Source organism: Sabethes cyaneus, chromosome 2, assembly GCF_943734655.1.
Source record: "Sabethes cyaneus chromosome 2, idSabCyanKW18_F2, whole genome shotgun sequence".
Classification (NCBI taxonomy): Eukaryota; Metazoa; Arthropoda; class Insecta; order Diptera; family Culicidae; genus Sabethes; species Sabethes cyaneus.
Window position 1 is genome coordinate 150367163 of NC_071354.1, and position 26426 is coordinate 150393588.

General features: G+C 38.7%; 2 protein-coding genes across 8 annotated transcripts in view; both read right to left on the reverse strand.

Moving 5' to 3' along the window:
- Positions 1 to 26426, reverse strand: part of LOC128738099 (inositol 1,4,5-trisphosphate receptor) — an 87382-nt gene that overhangs the window by 26830 nt on the left and 34126 nt on the right. For all 7 annotated transcript variants that reach the window (XM_053832948.1, XM_053832945.1, XM_053832947.1 and 4 more), the window contains 5 exons: positions 13781 to 14126; positions 13533 to 13719; positions 4671 to 6599; positions 4137 to 4468; positions 3775 to 4073 (listed from right to left, as the gene is read on the reverse strand). In XM_053832948.1, coding sequence (XP_053688923.1) covers positions 3775 to 4073; positions 4137 to 4468; positions 4671 to 6599; positions 13533 to 13719; positions 13781 to 13881 — 2848 coding nt within the window. In that variant the 5' untranslated portion in view covers positions 13882 to 14126. The remainder of the gene's footprint in view (positions 1 to 3774; positions 4074 to 4136; positions 4469 to 4670; positions 6600 to 13532; positions 13720 to 13780; positions 14127 to 26426) is intronic.
- LOC128738101 (60S ribosomal protein L36-like) lies at positions 1662 to 2028 on the reverse strand. The gene has a single exon (XM_053832951.1). It carries the CDS (start codon positions 2001 to 2003, stop codon positions 1662 to 1664), a length of 342 nt encoding a protein of 113 aa, XP_053688926.1. The 5' UTR covers positions 2004 to 2028.

The window sequence follows — 26426 nt, forward strand, 5'->3', positions numbered from 1 at the left end:
CCCAACTAGGCGTTAAACGCAACCAGCAGATTTACATATAATCACGTGTTGTATAAACTCCTAAAACTAGGCTGCCGAAATGGCGGAAGCATTCGTTTTAGCGTTTGTTGCATACGCTTGTTTGCCGGGATATAATGGGTTCATATCTCAACATAATTGGCAATAAAATTTAATCATCTATTTTTCTCCATCTGATGTGTGATGAACTATTGTAAGTTAAACAATGTACAATTAGGTTTAAGGCAAATTCTAAGTCCTATACAATACATAATATTGCTACATTTTTAATAAATAATCCGAAACAAAAGATGTACTGCAAATTAAAAATATTTTATAACTGTTCGATCCCGCTGTGATGCATTCTACCCCTGTTTTGTATTTTGAAGTTTTTTGCAATTAATGTGAAAAACATGCCTAGTTAATGCCGTTTTTGTGATGAATAATCGAGTATGACAGTATATCAATTAGATAGACTGTGTTTATTATGAAATTTGCATGCCGACTAGTGGTAAAAGCTTAAGAGAAAACCGTAATTTCTTACATGTGGAATGAGATCGCGGATAATCGCTTGATTTAATTGGATGTGGCTATGTTTGATGCTTTTACATGGTACACAATTATGAATTAGCTTGTTTCACACCAACATAAAATGCGCATTCATAATTTTACCAAATAGTTTCCGCGTTTTTAAACAATTAATAGCGTGGGCCATTCCACCATCCGCCACGTATAATTGCTCATTCCGACCCCACAATTAATTTCCCAAAGTTTTGTATGGATTGAAAAATTCCCCTTGCAGTGACAATTGTCCTTACCATGTGCCAGTGCTTAGAAATCTCATATTGTGTATAAATTGAATATGACTACGCGACGAGTAACCAATTGTATACGCCTTTTTTACTGTTTCTAGTACAGATGAAATAAACTCAGCATTGCAAACCTGAAATCAACGTAATCACTTGCGTTCTCTACATTCATTCATTCTCGACAATAGTGAATGAAATCAAATTTATTCATTTTGAACTGCCTACAACGGCAAACGAAATTAGAATAAACGTGCACATTACTCCAAATTTTTAATTAATTTGCTTCAGCAAGCTTTTGGTTGATATTTACAAGGTAGTTTAAAAAACAAAACTTTGAGAACTTAAATACCGGTCAAGAGCTAGAAAATTGACTGACTGGTTAGTCGTGCATTCATTCAGCACTGCAATTGAATGAATGAATTATTTGGAAAGGTAGAAAACTGAGAAAGACAAATATTGTGAGCAGTTCAGTACTCATGTTCATGAGCTAACAGATAGAAAAATACTATCAGGGGTAAAACCGTATGCGCTGAATGCGTTTTATATTCGCCTTCATGAAGGGCTGTCAATTTTTTCGAGCATTGCTATGTGCTTCACAAGCAATTACGGTCGAATAGGCTAAAGTCATGTATAAAGCGCTCATTAGACCTTTAGATCTTGTCTATGGACAGGCGCTCATATGATCATCTCTACGGACATGAAACGTGAACAATACTCGAGAAGGACCTGTGAGCGTACGAAGGTTTTAAACGTACTTGATTTATATTTATATTTACGACCTTTGTTTTCGTATCTTGTAAATCTTACACAAATAATGCGACCGAACTAACCAAAAACACCGCGCAACAACAGCGCTTACTTGTGGACGGCCTTACGCATATGGGCGAGAATGTTGGACAGTTCCTCACGCACCCTCTTGGCGCGGATGTGCGTACCGAGGCGACGCTTCAGGAATTTAAGCGCACGCTTATCCTTCGACACCTTCAGCAATTCCATACCGCGCTTCTCGTACGGTGCATGACCGACAACCTCACGTACCAGATCGCTGACGAATTTGGTGTGCTTGGTCTGAATTCCCTTAGTGCGAGGCGGGCGGATTCCTTTGACCTTGCGATCTCCACGGTACTGCAGTTGCTTTATCTTGGTGGTTTTGTGGCCCTTATTGAGACCAACGCAGATTTCGTATCGCGGAGCCATGATCCCCTGATTGTAAATGACAGCCGGAAAGGAATGTTGAAAATATTGCCCAGCGAAGTACTAGATTAGCGTACCGGAAACAAAGATCGCGGGACTAATGCTAATAAAAACGATACTCGGTGGCATACCGACGAAAGGAATATAGATGCTGATGAATGTACCCATGAACTCACCTAACCCTACGGCGAATTCAGCATTTAAAAGGTGGCTAAAGCTGGTTGTTTCGATTTATTGACCAAAGAGCGGATTCAATCGATTCAGTTCTGAAAGTTTTTGGCACTACCCTTTTCGATTTTATTCAAACCAAGGTCTGTCAAGAGAGGTTTTCTGACTTTCAAATTTGTTCATTACCCCTGCTGGGTGTCACCCATGCCGTTCACCTTGAATAAAACTTTGTTTTACAGGCTTCATCTTAAATTGTGCTGTGTTGTGTAGTCCTATAACAAGGACTTATATGTAGGTACCTCTTGAAATCTTTTTTTAGCATTTCTTTATCTTTGTTTCATTTAATTATGCTCCGAATTTGATATAAAACGTAACGCACTCTTCTCTCGATTCTAGAGAAGGCTAGGTTCAAGATATCCACTTGGACTCTAAGAAACAAAGAAAGATTGGGAAAAAATCAGTATTTTTGGATTCGAATCTAATGTTCTAACCTCTCCGGAAGGACAAAGTTATGTAAAAACTGCAAACATCCCCCCCCCCACCACCAACAGTCTCTGCGTTTGCATTTTTTCAGCGTACCGTTGCGGGACATAGGGACAAAATTAAGAATACATCTCTGCGATTTTTTCTTAGTTGATCTGAGACAAAACTTTCCTGAAAATTTTAGCTTTTTAGCTTTGCAGGAAAAAGTATGGGGCATAATGTAGAAAAAGAAATTTATTATATAGATTTAAAAAATAAACTTGAAAGCAAATTTAAAAATAGTTTTGTTTTTTTCTGGACAGCTTAAAAAATCATTTCGAATCGTTAAATAAATCTTGTTGAATCTTGCATTTGGGAAATTTGAGTTTAAAGAAAGTGCATCAATATTTTCAGGACGCTTTAAAGAGTCACAGGCGAGTTTTACTGATGAAGACGCTAGAACGACTATCCGCATTTGCGCTTCGCTAGTAGCTGAAGGAAGATAGAAAGACAGACAACTAGTAATACAATAAACCAGAAAAACTATTTTGTGAAACTATCAAAAACGAGTCAAGCGAGGAATTGAAAAAAAGAACTACATCTAGCAAATGAACATTCACCGGAAACCGTACAATCAGCTTCCGCCTACGCTCCGGGAAAATGGACAATGTGACCATCATGGGCGATGTTTTATTTCCGCCGCACTTACCGCTGGTCGCCTCCGCGAGACTGTCGGAGCGATCCTTTGCCTTGCTAGCTTCCACAGCGGCTAACACTGCCACCGTCGAAGCCGAGCGGTTCAATTTCTTCGGCATTAATTCATTAGTACCAGTACTTTCCTTTCGTGGTTGCAGTTCCTCCTCGTTAGCTGCTGTTCCCGGTTATGAGTTTTATGTAGGTGAGCATGAGAGAATACGATGTGGTAACGTTTAAGTCACAGAAGCGAACGAACAGCAAATTAAATTGAACATTATCGGACGAAGACAAAAAACTAAACAAGAAGCCATTCGAATTCAACCTATACTGCACATTCGCTCACGGAAAAAGCGTTTAAATGCCAATCATCTAAATCAAACCATAATCAATCTCTACCGTTTTGGCAAGGATGAAGGAGAATATTGAAAAGCGATTTATAAGTACTTACAGTCAATGTGTCCTGTTGGCAAACCACGGCGGTCTGTTTCGCTGTTGGACACACAATCCAAAATATTCAGCAGCGTTTTTGTTAGCCGCAGTAAATCGCTGAAGCTATAGAATCCGAAATAAATTAAATCGCGTGCAAGTTTAACAACCTCGAATGTCAACTTGTTCTGGTCCTGGTCAGCGAACCACATTTTCGAAACCACATTGTTGCACAGGTAGTCTTCGACGAAGGCAATGGTTTTATTGAAGCGAGCCCTGACGGCTTTCTTATTGCTGTCCGGTTGTTTCTCCACGTCGTAGCTACACAAGCAAGGAAAAAGGAAATTGCAATAAATGGTTTAATTCTAATCGTGTCGAACCTACTCGTTGATTGACATAACGGATGGAATTTCCGACCAAAGGCGGGCATATTTGACTGGCGTTACCGGTTCCTGTGGGTCACGGTCGACGTGAAGATGCAACATCAGCCGACAGAACGAGGCTCGCAAATCGTACGGGACCGTTTTGTCCGACATACACCGTAGTATGAGGTCAATGTCCAGGTGGGGGGACAGATTATTCAGTGCTAGATACTGCCGGTTTAGACACATGTTGGAGAAAAGATTCAGCTGGTGGCGGTAGTAGTCCAGGATGGCAATGTCGGTGGTGCGACCAATCTTCAACCCCTGGGCAAGACGACTCATGGATTTTGATTGCTGTGCAAATGACACAATGTGTAATTAATAATTGAACGCAATAACGCATTACTGGGAATAAACTAGGTCAGCGTTTATGTATGAAAGAAAAAAATGACGTTAAGCGAATATGTACGTTGTAAAATATTCTGTTTTGCTCGAATGCAAAATATTTAAATTTTTGATAATGTATTTCATTTTTGCCAGCTGTCTTTTTACTCACCGTTCGATTCTGCCACATCAATACGACTTCATAGCGTTTTTTGTCATCCAGTTTTTTCATGGGACTTCCTCCGTTGGTCAATCCAGTAGTGTTGTTCTTCTCACGTTCCGCTTCCGTCTCGGAGGATTCATCCACTTCTCGAATCTCCGTGAACTGATGGTTGCCTCGCTCCAAATCATTTAAATACCCTAACCGTTCATCGTCTACTTCCCGTAGGAATGTTTCAATCAGTATGTCTGCATTTTTGGAACTCAGGACACTTTTGCAAATTAGTTCCTGTGTTACTGCGATGGCTTTCTTGTTAGATACGCACAGATCGGAGAGGTAGTCTAGGAACCGCGACTGCCAGTTGTTCATGTTTTTGCGAACCAATCCAACGAAGGTTTCAATTTCCGCAGCTGTTATGTGTTTCTCCAGTAATTTGCGATTGTTGTGGAGCAGAGCAGTGATAGTGTCCTCCGCAAGGATGTCGTAGCCAATTTGCTTCTGCATCAAACCGAAGTGTTTGGCAATGTATTCTTGATTCTTTCTGTAATCCGACTGACTGAGTTTCAATATTCGATAGCAAAGTCTAAAGATGTTTTTGAACGGTGTATTTTTGGGATCACTCAGTTCGTCGATTTTCAAAAATGGACCATCACTGTTTTTAGTTTCTTGAAAAGGACCTTGCAGAATCTTGAACAGTTGTTTTAGAATATACTGCTCTCGGAGCAACTTCTGCCGATCGCGGTTTGGATTGTTGATAGTTAAGTCCAAAGCATCGCTTTTATTCTGTTCATTCTCTTGACCAGCTATGAAGAAAACGATGTCTTGAAGAAGTGCGATCAATGAACGTCTTTCGTTTGGTGATATTGTTCCATTTTCTAACTTTGTACTCATGGCCAGAAGCAGCTTGCAAGCATCATTTGCAAAGTCCAAATCCCGCACCTCTACTGGAGACACAGGAATCAGCTGGAAAGCTTCCTTATCCTCTTTGATCGCTGAACAACCCACTTTGGACATTACCGGTTTATCTTCATCAACGTCGATGGGTGAAGATGTGGCATGCACCCATGTGTTCGAGCAGAGGTGCCGCATCCGCACGTAACTGTTTTGAGGTACCAGCCCCTCCGGTCGTGTAATTGTCGTGGAATCGAGCTCAAACACAGAGGCAATGTCCGTGGAATGTGGTACGGAGACCAATCGGAAAGAGTCGCCCTGCGGATGACTAGAGTTGCTGGACTTCTCCGTACGAGAAATGTCATCATCTATTTCAGCTGCCAGATAGTAGCCGGTTGCTAAATGTTTGAAACGGAACAACGAGTTCCAATGGCCAGCGCCTCCACGACATGAGTCATGCTGGACGACTTCGATTTCCCAAAGAGCTTTACTGCTGGTGGCTGCCGTAGCGCTTGTTCTTCCCGTAGTCCGCAGGAAGACATGCTGTTGCTTTTTGTATTCGTCCATCGTCAAAAACTTCTCCTGCTCGGCGTGAAACAATCTTACTACATCGCCACCTTTCAAAACATCCTCTTGGTTCTCTCGATGTTCCATAAACAGCGTAATCTTCCATGACGTAGAGGAATTTAAGACATTCACCTCTTTACTACCGGGATTATCCAACAGCTCATAGTTGGCGGCTACATGAAGATTCTGCCGGTTTGCGTTAACTGGTTTTAGTATAACCTTATCGTTGACAACGACGTTATCGCCGGCGGAACGCAATTTGTAGAACGGCATAATATAGAACCACGAACCTTCGTTTCCGTTGGCGTCCAGATACACTCGCATCGCGTTCTTCTCCAGCAATGCCGGCAGTCTGATATTGACCGTAACATATTTGTTTGATTTGAGATGCAGAAGCTGAATAACGCTGCCATACTGGACCACCGTTCCGAGTAGTTTTTTGTTTTCGGAATCGTTCTGCTTTTTCTCGATCTCGGCGGCGTGCTGCATGGAAAGAGTGCAAAAAATTGCAACGATTAGCGAATTGGATACCGGTTTTTGGTGAAAAATAAATTAGCATTACCCAGCGTACATTAGTATGTTCCTCTGCTATATCAATAAAAAGCTTTAAAGCCTTAAAAATAAGAAAGAATTATCAACTAATAATACAGGAGAGAATTTAAGTGAGCGTGCCAGAAACAAATGAAAGTTAAAATAAAAAATTGTTAAAACGGTAACGAGTATAAAAGATGGGAACATAAGTCAGCAAAAGTAAAATAACATGTATTGCACTAAAGCATATGATGATAATGAGATAAGGTGAAGAATTAAGGCTAGTTTGCACTTTTTTGTATGTGAAACATGATGCAAAGTTGAAGCATAGTTAATGAGAGCAAACAGCGAATGTGTAACAGATTTAAAAAACATTAAAGTAATAGAGCAAACTATTTAATTGTGTGTGATGAACATAAGTTTAACACTTTTGCAGAAAAGACCATTCCGAAAAATACGCTTACATTTATTTTAATATGCTTAAATTATTCAACCAATTTTTGGTTGCGTTCAGTTGTTTATGTACAAATGGAAAAAAAGTGTCAATTTTTAACATTTTGCACGGAAGTTGGATATTAGGCCAGTTTACTTTACTTCCTCCATAAGGTTAACACGGGAAAAATAAAGCAAACTGTTTTATTCATACGGGATATTGTGAGGGCCTACGATCTGGCTCACTAAAATCATAAAAACGGGCAGAAGAAACGAAAGGCATTTTCCTTTCTAGTCAACCTCGCGGATGGATTCGTCAAATCTAATTTATTTCTTCATATTCATACGCCTAACGCTGAGGCATGATGGTGACAGCGGTAGGATTCACGTCATTTCTGACAATCGCATAGACTATCTTTCGAGATAAACAAACATATTGTATTGGTTTCTAGCAATGACAAGGTCATCTGTGGAGGCTAGAAGTTGGCCTCTTTTGCCGAAGATCGTTCCACTCGTTTCGATGCCCACTCGTCGGGTTACACGTGTATCATTTACGAGATTGGTTCATTTTACGCGTGTGTTTAACCCGGAATAATTGTTCTCGTACTCGCGTCTTTTACTCCTCACGATTATGGTCAACTCATTTCGTGCTTGTCGATACCTGACCAAATTCTCCCTCGTGGCAACGCTTCTCTCCATCCCTTGCTGCCATTCCCCGTCAAACCAGTCATCTCGTGCATTTGAGCATTGCGACGTCATTCAAGGCCGAACGTATCGGTAAAAATTTCGGTGGTGCGTACCGACCACAGAGGGGCCGGGCCGGACAAAAATGCCAAAATCGATTTTCGATTTTTATTGTTTTCATATTTTTTCTTAAATGTACTATCATTGAATATATATATGCCAGATTTTTAAGTAAATCGAGTAAAAACTAAAGTTTGTAGAATTTTTTGAAGATACCAAAATCAGTGAAATTTGTTGAAATTCGCAATGCGAAAACTTTACACCCTGTGATATTCAATTCGTTTTAGTTAGTTTAAAATATTGAACACCAGTCCATGCAAAGATGTGTTTTGATAGGAAATTTTCTTGGGAATACAATGGAATTTTTAGATTTCACAAAACATCATTGTTATAAAAGTTACAATATGAAATACACAAATACACGTTATTATTTGATTTTTAAACAGTGTTTCGGTCTGTAGGGCGCCATCTACTTAGGAGTGCATACTAGTGCATCGACCGCTCATGTTTCATTTTACAGGAAATTTTATCTAGTGTTCAAAAATCATAGTGGCATCTTGCGCCGTTCTGCGCCAAGGTCTCAAATTTGATGAATTCTGAACAGGGTTGGCACGATCACTTTGACTCAATTCATATTTATTTGACAGTACCGTCCCAATTACGCAAAATTTGAAGAAGTTGTGTATGTCGCATTTGTAAAGCTAGTTATTATCTACAATTTTGCTGAATAAAGCAGGGTTGTATCTTTTGTATTCACTGTGCTGCAATGCTGCTGCCCCGTTGGTTGGTAGTCAAGTGAACGCTCATTTGGTTACCAACGGGGTAGCAACCATATGGTACCGTAAATGCAAAAGATACAGTCTAGCTTTATTCAGCAAATTTGAAGATAATAACTAGCTCTACAAATGTCACATACATAACTTTTTCAGATTCTGCTTGATTGAGACGGTATTGTCAAATGAATGTGAATTGAATCAAAATGATTGTGCCATGCCCGATTTTTTATTATTTCTTAAATATCATTATCATCTTAAATATCTGAAATCGAATGTTGCTTCCATATTAGGTCATTACTTTTGTTATCCATCAATATCTTTCAAATTGCTACAAATTTTCAAGGGTCGCAAGAAATACTATAGCCATAAAAAACAGTTTTAATCTATTTCAAAACATACGTGAATATGAAATAATACTTCAGATTTAAACACAGTTATGTATTGGAAACATGAGCTTGCCCAATTTATTTTGATTTTAGTAGTTCAGTTTGTTGCAAAACACTAAGAATAGATAAAAGGTATTTGCAGAAAAATAAAGTATATGATTTACAGTATTAATATTTTTTTAATCAACCATAGACGTTCATATGATAATTTTAGAACATTTTAGATGCAAAAATCAGATTCAGCGACCCAAAATTACCCTTAGGTGGTATTTTCAGCATCTTTCGACAACTTTTTTATTTTTGTCCAGCTTTTGTATGGAGAGGAGCCACTGTGCGACGTTTACGGATTATTACAACGTTTGGTGTCATAAAAATTTTACCGAACGCTCGGTTGTCCAAATCTCGGCAAAATTTTGCTAACTTCGGTGCTTTTTTTTGTGTGTGTGTGATTTAAATTTACAATTTAAATCAAAAATTTAAATTTTAATAAATTTGCATTAACTGCTCTTCATATGAGTAATAGGTTATGGGCCCAGCGCGGCGATAAACTTGTCCACCACTCAGTGGAGACTAGAATTTTTGATAGATTAGGTCACTTAATCTTAGGGAGCATATGTCAATATTCTTTTTTAATGATTTCTTTATTAGAAATATACAAGAAAATACACTGGCAACATCATCAACAGTGTATGTACGCGGTATGAGTGTTGGTTGCTAGAGAGATGTTACATTAGCAACTTAGTTTATTACCTAGTAGTGATAAATTTATTACGTATTCTAAATAAAGAGAAAAAAACATTTGTTACCAGTTGCCTGATCGAATAAGATAAAAGTTAATTTTGCGAATTGAACCAATCAACCCAATTTAAATATATAATCTTGTACGATCGAAATTATCCAGTGTTTAGAATTAAAGAACGAGCCTGGCAACAGAAGATAGAAAAAAGTCCAGAGCTAGAGCAAATGAACAGAAATCTTGCACCTAAGCAGAGAAGATTCGAAGAAAAGACTAATCTGCATATTCTAGTATTCTGCATGCAATTGCAAACAAAACGGACAAAATCCGCGAGGCACAGCGGAAGATTGAAGTTCTTTTGTTGTGCAGTTGAGTAGAATTTGAAAATCTATTTTCTACACATGATAGGGTTCTAGGGAAAAAACCATGTGGTTTTAACAATGAATATTTCCTAAATCATTTGTAACTCAACATTTGTAGGACCAATGAGAAAAGCAGCGAGAGAAGAGTTGTTTTTCGAATTTATCTGAACGTAGCAAAAGAAGACGAGGTGCTGAACTTTTTTAAACGATTCAGTTAAGCATAATGCGCCACCCCCCCCCCCCCCCCCCCGTTACAAGAATGGCTTGTAAAGCAGCAAATTCGTCAGTTGAATATTCTGCCAGAGAGCTTTGTGATGACGAAACTTTATGTAAAGGGAAATATGGGAGGAAATAATAGGCTATGTATAAAGCCTTGGGCTGTAAAGGTCTTTAAGATGTTGTCATTCGGTTTTGGACCGATTCCGATACAACTGTGCCTCCTCCAAAGAATTCACTTACCCTATATTACCCAGGAACAAAAATCAGTGGAAATAAAACTCACAGCATGTAATAGCATCGCAATCAAACACTCTTCTCAGGTATCTCTCGAGTTGTGAACGAGTCCTAGCGTCCTAATCTTGAACCTATACGAGCTTGATGTCCTGAACGTAAAAAGTGTTCGTAATAAAGAGCAACCATCACTTGGTTATAACCGAACATTTCGAAATATTGAAATAATCTACATATTCGAAACTGAAGTCTTTTTATGAAAACAAGGTAGACGGAATATTCGTGCATACGACGAGACGCAGCTATTCTCAGAGTGAAGAAGTGCTTTCAATTGCTTAGTGAAAAGCGGAAAGCTGAGAAAATTTACAAGGCATAGAGAACGTTAATTAATTAATGAATTTTTATCCGCCTTTATTATTAACTAGCTAGCCACATGGTGTTTGAAAGACAAACACACTTCAAAGCAATCTGTCACAATGAATGGTGTTTGCGACTATTTTCCAAGCGGATCAGTTTTGTAAAATAAAACTCAGCTTTTGAAAAAAGGGTATGAAATGGGGAAGGCAACTAGGAAGAAGCGCCCAACATAGCTCTAGCCATCCCAAGCCCCTACCTAGCGCCTCCACGTGGCCATACCTGGAAATACTTCAATTTGTATAATTGAGTAGCCAAGCTAGGAGGTACGGGGTCGTGCGGTTTTCAGTTCCTAACCTTACAAATGTAGTTTTAGGCAACCATTAAACCACACGACTTTATTTTCAAGTATTATATGATTTAAACTAATATTTTTGGCAAACTAATCTATTTTCAGAGAGCGAAATAAGGCGCTATATCCTTGGCCAATTGCAGCCTGGCTTCTGGTCTAAATACCATTAGTTCATCCCTGAGGGTCCGGAGTATCACTTAACCTTTATTAGCAAAGATACTCCCAACGATTGTAAATAAATCATTATCTATGTGTACGGGAAGCGTTTGGTACGGGAGGTCTACGCTTTCTTCCTTCCCCTTGATTTCAAGGAGTTAAATGGAATTAGATATTTTTTCTGGTTCCACTTGATTCCTTGGAATTCTCTCTGCGGTACATGCTGCGCAGTTGGCCTGGCCGTTGACAAGAAAAATGATTGATTCAAGTAATCGTCATTTTCCAGGATGCCTTCAAGAATTGGCTGCGTTAGTGTGAGATTAGATTAGATTAGAGAAAACTCAGCTTTTGAAAAGAAGAGAAAACTTTTGAAGAAATTTTCCTCGATTTTATAATTTAACGTTTCCTAATCAGAAAGCTTTCTGGCAGAATACTCAACTGACGAATTTGATACTTTCCAAGCAGTTCTTATGTGCGTTTAAAAAAGTTTAGTTTAATTCTTTATTTATTTCTGTTTAACCGAAAGTTTTGAGTCTAATCACAAATATTTTAAGTTTTGAGCAAGTTCGTAAGCTAGTTAAAGTATGTCGTTCATCAACTAGCAAGCAGTTTTAGCCAAATTATCTAAAGGTGCTCACGCAAATCACGCAAAACTCTCCATAATGCGATATTTTAAGACATTCACATGTACTTAATCAAATCAATCACATGTAATTAATCAATCAAAAATTGGCTAACGAATTGTTGAACGTTTCAAAAATGTCAAGCTTTATCAAATTGTATATTTATTTGTAGTTTTACGCAACCACACGTTCGTGCTTCTAAATAGGCACAACCCTTTATACTTTTTGTTCCTAAAAATTAGCTTAGAAATGGAATAAAGATTCAAAGTAGTAGTAAAGTAGTGATAACTGGTTAGTTAAAGTTCAGTGTAAGTGTTATAGATGGTATTAATTATATTTAAGTGTTAACCATATTATCAAAAAGAACCCGTATAGGAACGGGACAGGTTTAGTGAAAGATTAGTCATCAGAATAAGGTAAATTATTAAATCACTATTGAACAATTCTAGCTCAGAACGTTGAAAAAGGCCAATTTTGACTCGACTACTTTTGATTGGAATGAAATTTTCTGGACGTTTTGGGTACCACGCAAGAACTCATTTTCCACTAAACTTGATTTTTTTCGTCAAGAATAACTTTGAAATGAGATTACTTTTTTTCAAAACATCGTATCTTGAAAACTACTTATTTAATCAAAATGGCGTCAAAGGAAAAGTTGTAGGAAATTAAGTGTATTTTTAGAAAAAAATTACACTGAAAGAAAAAACTTTTCAAAACTATGATAAAAATCATAAAATGTCAATTATCTCAAAAACATCCTCTCCGATTCACCTATTTTTTTGAGATAACTTAAATTATGCCCTAAAATCTGGTGAAGAGCCATCGATGGACACTCTTTGGGATTTTTTTTTAATTTTGAAATTATGCCCTAAAATCGATGGACACTTTTTCGGATTTTTTTTTAATTTTGAAATTAGGCAAATTTTTCAAAAACATCCAAATTTTATTTTTTTTGTAAAACTCACACAAAATTAAATTCTACGCATAATTTTGAACAAATTTTAAATTTGCAATAAACTTGAATTGCTCAATTACTTTTTTTAACTTTGAAACTTAATAATAACCGAATCGCATTAAGAGCTAGTTGCAAATTCTAACGAAACGAAACACTGGTTTTCAAGCCGAAAGCTATGTTTCCTTTGAGGGCAAGACAGAAGTAATCTATAGAAAGGAATTTAATAATAAACGGGTTTTTATTAGTATAGAAGAGAATTGCAAGCGACATGCTAATAAAATTATAGACCCAAACCTAAAATTACGTAAATGCTTGTTGATGATTGTTAGTTTAAAACTTTGATACCGCGAACAATAATTTATGTTATTCAACTGTAATTTCTACGGTCATTAGCGGAAACACCTTCTAGCGTCACATACGTTACGGAAACCACACAATGACTTGCAACGTAAATTAAATATACATGCAAAGTAGCTGCAAATTATGTTTAATATTATATTCAAATACTCATAACCACTAACGCGTGATTCAAATGAATCTTAGTTTGATGAACACTTACGTGCAGTCTCTTAAGCAAACTGGTATCCGTGTTGGCCGATGTGCTTTGTTTGGCAGCCTTCCAGAACTGCTTCTGGGCCGAGTACCGGTTCATGGGACATATCTTGATAAGACAATCTCGAAATTTCTCCGGTGGATCGTTTAGGTCCCCCGCGGCCGGACAAACAACCGTACGGTCGTCTACCAATCTGGAAGATGATTCGTCGTTTCGAAAACTATAAGCAAACTACCAAAAGCAACGCAACTTACCCGAGGGTGCTGAGAAAACCGCACACATTTCCCTCCGAGTACAAGGACACAATGTCCCCCAGATGGAGGAAGCTGACCGATCCCATCGAACTGTCTACCATTTTGGACGTGTGACACTATCGTTAATTTCAACACTTACGTACACACATACAGACAACAGAAATACGAAAAATCTAAACCTACATCACAAATTTTTCACTCACTATCAAAATCACATGCAGTATATTCTTCAAAGATGATTTAGTTCTCAATTTGGCTGGTCCAAGCGAACCGGCTTCAATGACCAAAATACAGAATTTCCAAATGGCATATCCTCAAGTGTGTTGAACGGTCAGCAGGCTGGCATCTGTAAATAAAGAGAGATGGAAGCAAAACTATTGTTAGTCATCGTTAACCGATATGGCTAAAAGAAATACAGAAATAAATCGAAAAGCGATAAAGTGAATCGTTCTGTATGCTCTAGACATACATATATGGTGGCAGGCCGGCAGATATTGGAAAATGATTTTCCGCTTCGAAATGACACAAAAGGCGCAATGAGAAGGTGCCGAAAGGCATCACTTCAACGGGTATAGCTATATTTAACCATTTTATCTGGAATACTTCTTATTTTCTCATTAGTTTATGTCACTAAATTGTTCAGCGATTATGCTTTTTTTTAACAAAAACATATGAAGTATCAAGTTAATCAAAATTTAATGACTTAATGACTTTGATGACGGATTACTGTTTATCACACTTATAAACATATGATACAATGCCTATAGTGCGTAACGCCATGAAATTCAACTTATCTAACGTAACGAGCAGAGTGCCACACTTCTAAGGACTGCTAGCTGGTTGTTTCAATGTGGGAGAAAATGGTATGATATGCCCTCCATTACGAATAAACGGGTATATCACAACTAGTTAGAAAGTTTCATATACCCGATCAAGCGTCATCCACTCGAACGCAGCAAGTATTCTGGTACCACCCAACACGGCATACAAAATCATCTTCAGCAACTTATTCCCCAGATTAAGATCCTCATTAGAAACCTTTACTGGCGAATTGTGGTTTTCAGGAGGAACGAAAAAATGGTGGCATATCCTCGATAAATTCCGGGAACTCAACTTGCATAGACTTCAAAACGGTGAACGATTCAGCTTAGCGGAATGATGTATGGCGAATTATATTTGAATAGGATTTACCTACGAGCGGATTAGGCTTATACATGACATCCTAGATCGTTCCACATCATAGCTGTTCAACATTATATTGGAAAGTGCTATTCGAAGACCTGCAGAGGACCAGTCTGCAACACGAAATATCATATATGCTGTAAGACGTCACAGACGATATCGATATCAAGGTGAGTTAAAATAGGTGATCTAGTTTTCACAGTTTGTAGAACAGGAGTGCGCGGAACGACTGGTTAGCAACCATCGACGTTGTTTATACATTCAACAGTTTCCGCTTTGAAAATTTCGGTGATCGTCAAGGGCAACCCAGAGGGGGTGAAAAACAAATTTGAACATCAGAAAACCTCTCTGGACTAACCTTGATCGATATTATCAATTTTAGCCGTAGAACTGTGAAAGAGACTTGAACCAAATATATTATATTAACAATATGGTTCACTTCGCAAAATCCCATATATATCCGAGGAGTCGCAAAAGTAACACCCTCTTGCGGACAAAAAGGCGACTAAAAGCTTTTTGTAATAAAAATTTTTAAGCGTGCAACCAATACATAAGAAAAGGTGCGGTAGACAGAATGTGCTATTTCTAACGCAATGACGTCATTTTTCTAGATCGTACCGTTAGGTATAAAAATCAATTGTACACATGTTACTATCCATACACTGAGAAAACTTTTCGTATAATTTCTATGTGTTTCACACATTAAACAGTTACCATTTATGTGTTTTCTAAATTTATTTTAAAAATTTGCACATACTATTCATATGCATATAATTTTCATGTACTTCTGGGCGGATTGTGTTTATATGTGGCACATAATAATCATAAGGATTTTCATATGGAAATTTTCCATTAGTTATGTGCGGATTATTTTGAGTGTACCATACTGGTTCCTTTGTTTACATAACAAATGACAGAATCCAGCAAAGATTCAGGTGTTGAAACGGCATGTTTGAAAGAAAATACTCCAAAATGTAAACAAAGATGCCACACCGGTTTCTGTCAATTGACGGCATAATGAATTGGTCTATTTCATGAATGCAAAAGCGATAGAGCTTTTTAATCGTGAATTGAAGATAGAACCAACAAAACGGCGAATGTCGCAAGCGTGAACAAATCGAGCGAGAGCTGCTTTTCTTAAGCTGGTCCCTCTCCCGTTTTGTTTACATTTGCGACTTTCGCCCTTTTGTTAATTCTATCTAGAATTGGCTAAACTCTATACTGAAAGTTGAGTTGTTTCCGATAGACGTGTCGAATTTACTGTGTACATTGGTAACCCTTTATGCCGCTATGGCGCTAGTAGTCGTGTCTCCAGGATTGTAGAAGAGTGAACTATATTGTTAATATATTATATTTGCTTGAACACAACTTAAGGAAGAAGTTTCGGGGTATGGGCTCAAAGTAAAGAGTCGGCTAGAGGCTGCAAATAGCAACTTCGTACAAAACTCGCACTCTAACGTATGTATTAACAATAAACTAATTTTGGATGGCGGTAAAAAGTTAAAATCAACGTCTATTAAACCTTCTACAATAAAGAGAAAAAAAAACCTTCTACAAGAATGCTTCACCGCCGTGCCGCACGACCTTACAGTAGTTGGTCAAATTCTTAGCGCTGTCCGATGAAAAGAACTATGTCGGCATATTTTTCATATCTTTCGTGGCCTTGGCGATCAGCTACTTCTCCGTTTTGACCACAAAATTATTGAAGTAGATTCTCCGTTTGAGGTTCGCCAAAAAAGTTCTATCGGTCGCAGCTGGAGGACGTTGGGAAAGTTGCCCAAGTAACCAGTGAGCACTTAAAGAAGCAGAAATCTAGCTTTTTATTAGCCTATGGTGCACACCATATCGTGCAGCATAGTTCAATATGCCTATAAAAAGCTGCTAGAAAGCCGGTTTTGGCGAAATATCCGGCTACATTAGTGCTTGGAGCTTTACAAAAGTCATAAAACGTAACGCCTGTTGCGTAACGGTAAAACGTCAAACATAAAAAAATGCGAAAAATATATTGTACATCCTTTTTTATCTTCCCTCTCTGTTATGCTTATATGGCGTACTTTGTTGACGTTTCAAGATTGCTTTTTGTTATTTTCTTTTTCGGTTAGAATTGAACCGCCAGCCAATCTGTCGATAGGAATAGGAATAGAGGAGTAGGGCAACGTCTTTACCAGTTGATCTGTAAACGGTAGTTGCGAGTCAGCTGCCAATAGCTCTACTTAAATTACCGAAATTCTTAACTCGTATTCACATATCTTCCATAAGTTGCGCTTTGGGAGAATTACCTACCTTTTATTTTCTTTTTATGTGATGGCATACATGTATAGAAATATTTCTTGCACATTATCCGTATGCATATGCCCTATAGATTCGTGTTGATGTTTATTTAATCGGCGGTGCAGGATTTTGCGTAAGACAAAAAGAGAGGGAAGCATTTTTTCTGTTATCACGCGTACGTTCGCAAGGAGATTTCCTGCAAGTGTGAGCAGTGTTCAAAATCTCTTTTGATGCCGGTAACGGCAATAAAGCTTGCTTAGAGCATCTAATCAGCTTTTCATAGTGCTTCAAGTAAATATTAATTCAGCATTGAGAATGCCATTTTAAAGCTGCTATGCTTTGACAATGCTGAATTATATCTGGCAGCATGTAACTTGCAAATTTAGAGCAGCTTTCAAGCTTAACTCAGTGCTTAGCGGATACCTGGGTGGCCGTCTTCAGCACAAAATTGATTTTTAGCCGACCCATCTCCTTCAGTGATAATAAAGCATATTGGGCTGACGCCAGGGCCAACCAAATGACCAGATACTTTTTTGCCTAATACTTCTTGATGAAGGCGGCCACTTCCGACACTTGGTGCTACCTTTCTCCCCGTTCACCGCAAGCTTTGAAGGAAAGAACAGAGGTTTGGTTAGCTACAGAAGAACCTTCTTCTGTACCTTGATATCGGGGATATATTTGACGTCATTATTTATCTCCTTGGTGGCGGAACGTAAGATACCCGGTCCCCTGCCGCTCGTTGCAGTCCAGTATCAAGTAGGTCATGAGATCCTTTATGGCCCCAACGTCACGCTTCGCCAGAGAGATGTTTTTAACAGCACTTTCAGTCGCTCCTTCTCATGACCGGCTTCGACTGACGCTCAAACGGTGAAAATGTTCATTCTCACCGTCAGGCCGGTTGGTCTAACCTCTCGGCGCGGAAGGCCGCCTTCCTCACGATTTTCCTCTTTAGCTTCTGTAGACTTTAAAGTCGCGTAGTTCTTTCAGGCGGCCGAAACCCAGCTTTCGATTGTCACTCTCGCCTTTCAGCAGGAGTTTACTTTTCATAATTTTCATTTCTATAGAAGGATGTTGTAAATGCCGGATCGACCATATCCAGTGGACACAAATTAACTCACGATATCCAACTTCTACGCTCCGATGTGGAGCAGGTAATACGAACAAAGCATCGAGCGTAGTTAATTGACTGTTTTCGTCATGGCTGCTGCAAATCAATTGATTACGCTATCAATTATTTTCAGTACACGACAGGTTTGCTACCGTCGAGGAATGCAGTGGTGGATTCATCACTAGGTAGCAGGGAACTCGCATGAGAAATCGCCGAATTCAGTCTATTCTTTCGCATACTTAAGGGTGTCCCACATCAAATTGCATCACGGAAAATCGCTGTAGAAAATTACCCATTGGGTACTTTTTCTTAAGTAGTTTAGAGTGAAATGTTTATTTTTATCACTGTCAGTTTTCAAAAATTGAGAAAAAAGGCGCCACCCGAAAAGCAACGTCGCGAATAGATTTTGCGCAAGCACCTGGAAAATCCTCAACTCTCTCATCGGGACGGGACGGATCATAATGGATGTTTTATTAGCGATCATGATCACAAGCGTCTCGTGAAAGCGTTTAAGCGGAATCTTTCGTTTAGAGAGCCAAGGACATCCGTTGTATATGTACAAAGTGATCAATTTGAATACATTCTCCAACGTATAAAGTGTAAAAGTCTTCAAATCGTGATGATGACGAAGTCTCATTGCCTCATCATGGACGATGAGACTTACGTCATGGTGGACGTTTGGCAGCTTTCGGAGCAACTGTGTTCACCGCCCAGCACAAGTTTGATGGCCCGGAGGAAGTGATTAAGCAGAAACTTCAAAGTTTGCCAAGAGATCTGCTCATGTGGCAAACGGAGTGCGCCGTTCGTGACCACCGGACTGTAAAAGGGCAGATCTACTTCAAGGAGTGTCTGCAGCAGCGTCTGTTTCCTCAACAAGAGGGTCATACGATCTTCTGGTCGAATCTAGCTTCGTGCCCATTGGCGTAGCTAGGAAATTCCCCTGGAGGGGGCCTAGGGGATGTCTTCAAAAAATTTTTTTCTTTTTTCTCTGGCTGTCATCGATAGCACAAGCTTTTGTAGGGAAATACCAGGCGAGCTTGATGAGGGTTCGCGCAATTACCAGAAACGTCGGGAGTACAGCCTGTCCGCACGTCACATCTTTATTGATTTCAAAGCAACATACGATACAGTCGATCGAGACCGGCTATGGCAGATAATGCACGAACACGGTTTTCCGAATAAACTGACGCAACTGTGCAGAGCTACATTGGAGAGAGTGTTGTGGTTCGTGTGCATCTCGAAGATACTTTCGAGTTACTTTGAGACGCGGCGAAAGTGGGACAAGGTGACGGCTTGTTTTGCATGCTATTCAACATCACACTTGAAGGGGTGATCCGACGAAATCGGAATCTAGGACGAGTGTTCTAAACATAAATGCGGCCAAAACCAAACACTCAAAGGAAACAAACGCGTGCCCCTCGCGGACGGAAACTGTTGATGACGACGAACTATAAGTGAAAGATGGGTTCGTGTATTTGGGATTACTGGTGCACACGGACAACAACACTAGTAAGGGGATCTAGTTACGCATTCAAGCGGGAAATTAGGCTTGCTTAACCCTTCGCAAAACGCTACGCATACGCAATGTTCGAGCGGAAGGTACTGCGGACGACATTTGGCGGAGTACAAACTGAAAGCGGAGAGCAACGGAGACGTATGAAAGTCAGTAGGCTACAGTGCGACGAAAACAGTTCTCTTTAACAACTTCACCAGCATCAGGAACAGAGAGGCTCAACGTGCAAGATGGCTCGACCACGTTGAAAGTGATTTGCGACTTTTGTGACTGGGAAATTTGCGACGAGTGGCCCAAGATGTAGTGACGGAGTCGGATGGAGACAAAATAGAGATGAACATTGAAACAGCATGAGCCGGAGTGGCTACTAAGCCACTGGCGATGACGACAACTACGCTTTTGTGATGCCTAGTGAAAAATAAAATATATACACAGCGGGAACATATACACTGAGTTTTTTCTCCGGTTTCCAATTCCAATGAGGAAAATTTCTGGACGGGGCCTGCAGAATTCTGGAGGGGGCCTGGTACCCCAGGCACCCCCTCTAGCTACGCCAATGTTCGTGCCACTATTTAAAGGAAGCCCTGGAGTGGGACGACGGCAACAGGATAATTTTCGTACCCGAAAACTGTAGTTAAGCGTAAGATGCAAGCATGCGATTATGATATTGAAGTTGAATGAAATAAATATGCCAAAAGCATACAAATGGTTTATATATGTTATGAAAAGGATCGGTCAACTAGTTAATTTTCTACAGCGTGATACAATTTGATGTGGGACACCCTTTAACAAAGCAAAGCCTTACGTATAACTGTTTTTAAGACATTACCCTTCTTTATCGACAAACTTCGTAGTCGGTTATTAGAGTACAGGACAATTATAGGGCTAGCGCGCGATCCTACTGGATCTAGCAGTACCACCCAGTCCAGATTCGAATATATGACGACTGGCTTGTTAGACTAGACCTATTCTCACAGTCACCTCACCTAACTCTGGCACCAAGGCGACTCTGCTCAAATCAAATGTGGCATGTAAGGGTAGGTGAGGGTGACTTTAAGAATAGGGCGTATGAGAGAAGTGAGGTGAGTGAGGTGACTGTGTCCAACTTCAGCGAATATTGAGTTTTATTCTGCGAGGCGAGTGACGTGAGAAGCCACATTTTGCTGCGCTGTCATTCGCATTTACTTCGGTGTTTTGCGAATCGAGTCACATGCCGCGAAAGATTCGTCTTAAGCGCCAATGTCATTGGATTCGATTCGAATTAGGCCGAAAGGAGCAAGTGTAACTCAAAATAATGTATAGAAAATTACGCATGTTTTGTGTTGTTCCACTTTTTGAGAAAGTGAGTCAAATTTTCTGAGCGTGTAGGCCGGTTCCATCTAATATTAGGGTTTCTCGTTAGTTTTGCATTTTAGTTTAGTGCGCTAGTTTAGGGAAAAAACGAAGTGGAGCATGTTGGCCAGGTGGGCCGGGGGATATTATACAATCTTCCGTTATCTTTGAGAGCGGTGATTGCCGCTTCTGTTGATATAAGCAATAAAAGCTGGCGGTCTTTGCAGACAGCAATTTAATCGAGTTATTAATTTTTTGTTCTATATGTGCGCGTTTGTAATTTAATTTAAATTTTGATTTTCATTAAAAATAACAATCTTCACAAAAATACAGGAGTAAGTTCTTGTTTGTGTACTTGTGAGTCACACTGTCACACTGCAGAAAACCCGCATGAAAATACTCTACTGAAAATGATAACGACATTTCAATGGTAATTGACCTGCTTATATTTTAGGAAAACAACTAGAGAAAGTAAAGCAAACAGCTAAATCTGTCGTTGATGGGATATTTTCTATCATACTGGGTACAGCTTTGTACAAAATATTATACAGGTGGTGGCACAGGTGATCGTTAATAATCTGACGCTCCTTTAAGATTCAAAACTAATACCTATAGCTACATATTCACTCCAATGAGTGTTTGAGAACAAAAACAGATAGTTGACGGTACACTACACACGCTAGCAGGTAGCGCAGTTCACGGAGACGATTACTGAATATAAATTCACTCATCACTGCACTGCACGCAAACATCACGTACTCAAACCATTTGAGAAACGATTGTTCTGAGGACAGCATCGTTTTCTAGTTGCAAATTGCAATATTTAGGCCGCTCGGAATAAGTTGTTGAGTGCATCAAGTTATAGCATCAAAAATAATAAACTGTAGTTCGAATATTCAGATATTCACGGTGATAATGTTACTTTAATTATATTATTCATGGTAAATTTTACAATTGAATCAACCGTGAATCGACGTAGCACACTGCCGCATACTTACGTTATGTGTCTGTTAATGTGGGAAAAATTAGCATCGCTCGAACGGTGATGCCGAGTAAACAATTGCATCATTAAAGTTGATTGATCGATCAGTCAAATATGTAGGGGATGCTGTCGCAGGGTGAGGAAATTCGATTATTTTTAAACGAGTGTGAATAAAACCCTAAACCTCACCCGATGTATATATAAGCCTATACTCATATTTAAGTCGATTCATTTGCTTTTGCGTATTTTTGAAACGTTCACCGAAATTACCGTAAATATTATGTTTTTCAAAAGTAATGTAAATACCTTTCCAAAGGTGTTTAAGACCCATAATTAAGACGATGTGATCAGTTCTTATGGACCAAATACAAAATCAGTCTCAAAATGTAGTATTTACCCCTATAAACTACGTACAGACGGTTGTTTAAGATCCTTGCCAGCGGCGGCGTGCCGGTTCAGGCGGAAAATTAACCGACGTGTTGGCTCTCGATCAACAATGCTTGATTGAGCAATCATGAGCAATTAAAGGTAAATCCCACAGCCGTATGTTGTCAGCAGAGCAATGAGATTATTAAAGTTGCAAAGTCCAGCAGCGACATTCGATCAATTTTCCAATCAGTTGCTTTTTCAACTGAAATCGTGAAAAGTGGAGACGCGTGGTCATTTAGGTGATCTGATGGATAACTTGGTGGGTTCAAGCTGGTTCAACCGTCTTCAATAAAAGGAACAACTTGAATTTTAAATATTTTTTAAATTAACAATACCTGATAAATCGAGCTTAACTAATGTTTTAGCAGTTAGATAATATTATTCGTTCAAGAACGTACAATAAAGGTACGATAAAAAATTACCAACTGATTATGTACCGTCGTTAATCGTACGTTTTCCGGCCATAACTCAAGAACAAAAAATTATGCTGTGAATCGTGAATCTGTAAACAATAAAATAATAAAATTTGGGCAAAAAATACAATGTTTGGTAAGTTAGATAATTTTTTGAAGCAGGTTAATGTTCAGCGAAATACAGTTTTGTCTACAGTTCAGATAGAACAAAAAACGCTATTATGAAATTTTTGTTATCAGCAAGAAAAAATATTTAAAAAATTCTGCCTTAGCTAGAACACAGCTTTTCTGATTTTTCTTTGGAGTTTCGCACCACCGCAGGAAGTTTTGAGAAAAGATTTTTCCAGATAATATTATTCCGGGATTGCTTGTAAATTTGCTTACATTTTTATAACTGCTAGACAAGTACTGGCTAGAGCTAGATGAAGTACTGCTAAATGGCTACGTCATTGATTTATTGCCCCCTGCTCCCACCCCAAAATTCCGCGCCTATCCCTTGACTTATTTTGGAATTTTGGATAGTAGTGGTTAAAGAGTGTTAAAAGGGAAGGTGTGATTTTTGGATAGTAGAGTGATTTATGCATTTTGGACAGGCGTTACGCGTATGCTATTTTGGACATAAGATGGTAATAAAGAACGGTTGAAATTTTTTAGATTCTTCTTCTTTTGTACACACTCGGGAGCTGCAAACTTTAAGGCAGCAACATAGTATTCCTATGTCAACATCATCCATCACAATGTAGAACAGTTTTGTGAGCCACTTCCTGTACGGTTTCCTTGCGCAAGTTGTGGCCACCGTGTTTTGTTTGTCATTTCGGTTCGGTGCATTCTGATCTTCGTACACTTGTTTTCTGCATAAAACAAATCGAAGATTTCGCCTTTCTTGCCGCATCACGTTGGGTTCACGCTTAAATTGGTTAACTACAGTCCGATCCTTCTTTGGATCTGCGGTGCAGTGTTTCCTACAGCTACAATCCTTCCACTTGGCAGTACTTTCTGCTGCTGAAAAGGAAACACGAGGCATACCTTTCGACCGCACGAATGACACTCCATGTGCTGCGGAACTTTTTTCAACAATAAACCGCTGGTTGGAAAATACAACAGGGTTACGGTTTCAGTTTTGCTTAAAACTCATGAGTTGACATGCAAAGTAAAAAAAATTACCCGCTGCAAACAATTTAATTCATATGACTTCATGGGTACTTATGTACTATTTTGTTGAAAAGCTTTGACGAAAATAGATTCGTAGGAATTCATGCTTTAAAATCTCTAAACAAATGTCTTCGTCGTCATCGTTAGAATAGAATCGGAGCGGCAAATGCTGTTTCAAGCAGTCGTCTCCATTCAACTTGATTTTGGGCCACTCGCCTTAAATTTTCAAGGCGTCTCAGCCCGAGCAGGAGCGAAGAGCAAAATAATACATAAACAATATCAAACTGTGTTATAATGGTATATTTTGTTATTGAATAGATATGGAGATACATTGATAACACATTTTGTTATTTAGTAGATATTTGAAACAGTGGTTGTAAGATGAGTATAATAACTGATTTTATTATCATGTCTTATTCGATATATTTCATACAATTTTTTTTATTGATTAAAGAAATTTTAGATTATAAATATTTTATAAAAGGATTTTTGAATATCTCATATACTACTGCATTTGTTATTTAGTACCTTAATAATCCTAAAATATGTTATTCTAAACTCTGAATACAGTCATGTTATTGCTTTGTTATTCAAATAACACAAGTAGTTATTCTTTTAGCCTTAAAGGAGTAAAATTTTGATATTATTTTTTGTTATTTTACCAACTATGTCAGCCAAAACAAGACCAAATTTTGATATGAGTTATTCGATTTCCAATAACACATTTTGATATTATTCGCTCCTGCTCGGGAAGACTACAGTTGTAAGATCAGGAACTGAAAGCCACACGACTTCGCACCTCCTAGTTTATACAAACTCATACTCGGATATTCGATTATTTCAATCGAGTACATGCTGCAAATATCGTAAACTGCTTCGTCAATCCCAGTAAATGAGTTATTTATTCATGTCGGCTTATTCATGTCATCGAGACATATTGAAATCCTGACTTTTCTTTTATAAACCCAATACGCGCGCGTGACTGTGATGTCATCGTAAGTTTATTGCATCGACAATGAGAATTATCCGTGAACGAGAACGAATTCGAAGGCCGCCGGCCCGAAACAACATGACATGTCCCATAAATTCGAATGCACGGAAACGAATGCAAAAACTTTTTTGAAATCCTCTTCATTCCAATAAGAATTAAATACAGATAGTGTGAAATAGCGCTTCAAGCGACTGCGTTCATACATGCACAAACTAACACATTCTTCTTGGTGAGATGTATTGTATTGCTCCAAATAAAACACTAGAACTCAGCACTATTTGCGTTGAAAAACACGATATTTGATTATAAATAGATAACAATGGTGCTTTTTACGTGATTACATTTGTATTTACTTAGCTTAGCTTAGGTAGACTGCCAGTAGTTGCACTCCGTGATTGGCCGAATCAGTAAGATTGCACAAAGAACCAATTGAGTGGTGCTTGGGAGTAGCATGACATTCTCATTGTGCAACTTCAACTGATTCAATTTGTATTTACATTTGTATTTACAGTACATTTGTATGTACAGTAGCAAAAAAGTTTATCCACTCTCCCTACCAATTTAAACTATTTTTTTTGTTTTTCTGGTAAAAATCAGGTTAATTTGATGAGTGTGAAAATATGGTTTTCATATCTTTTCTTGAGATTTTATGTGATGAATTATGAAAAAGGGTAAACAAATACACAAAAAAAGGTTGTCCACCCCCAAACGGATACTACAATTTAAGTGTGTTTCACAGAGTTTTAGTGTGTATTCTGCAACTTTCTCAAATGTAAACATTGTGTTTAGCTGTCATTTAGTACTCTTAAAGTATTCGTGCTCAAAATTTCAGTTCCTTGTTCAAAATTGGAAGTTATTTGTTGCAAAATGCCCAAAAAAGCACAAATTTTGATCAGCATCCAAAATCACAAAACTGGCAGCTACCGTGATATTGCCGATATTGTCCAGCTTCACAAAGATACGGTCGCTAGGATTGTGCAGATGTACAAACAGCGTGGAACCAGCTGGCCGAATTGAGAGAGCAATCTTGATGAAGGCGGAGCTGGATCGGGGACTATCAGCTCCGAAAATTGCGAAAGAGATTGAAAGCGAGCATTCCATTCTTTTGACATCACAACCCGTACGAAATCGTATTCATAAGAAAGGTCTTAAGGGCAGAGTAGCACTCAAGAAGCCATGGTTGTCCGCAAAAAATATCAAAGAAATTGAAGTGGGCCCAGAACCACATTTCATGAAACAGTGATGACTGGGCAGGTTAGGTCTGATGGTATCA

Coding starts and splice junctions, on each gene's coding strand:
- LOC128738101 (XM_053832951.1), bottom strand. CDS start 2,003: ATGGCTCCGCGATACGAAATCTGCGTTGGTCTCAATAAGGGCCACAAA.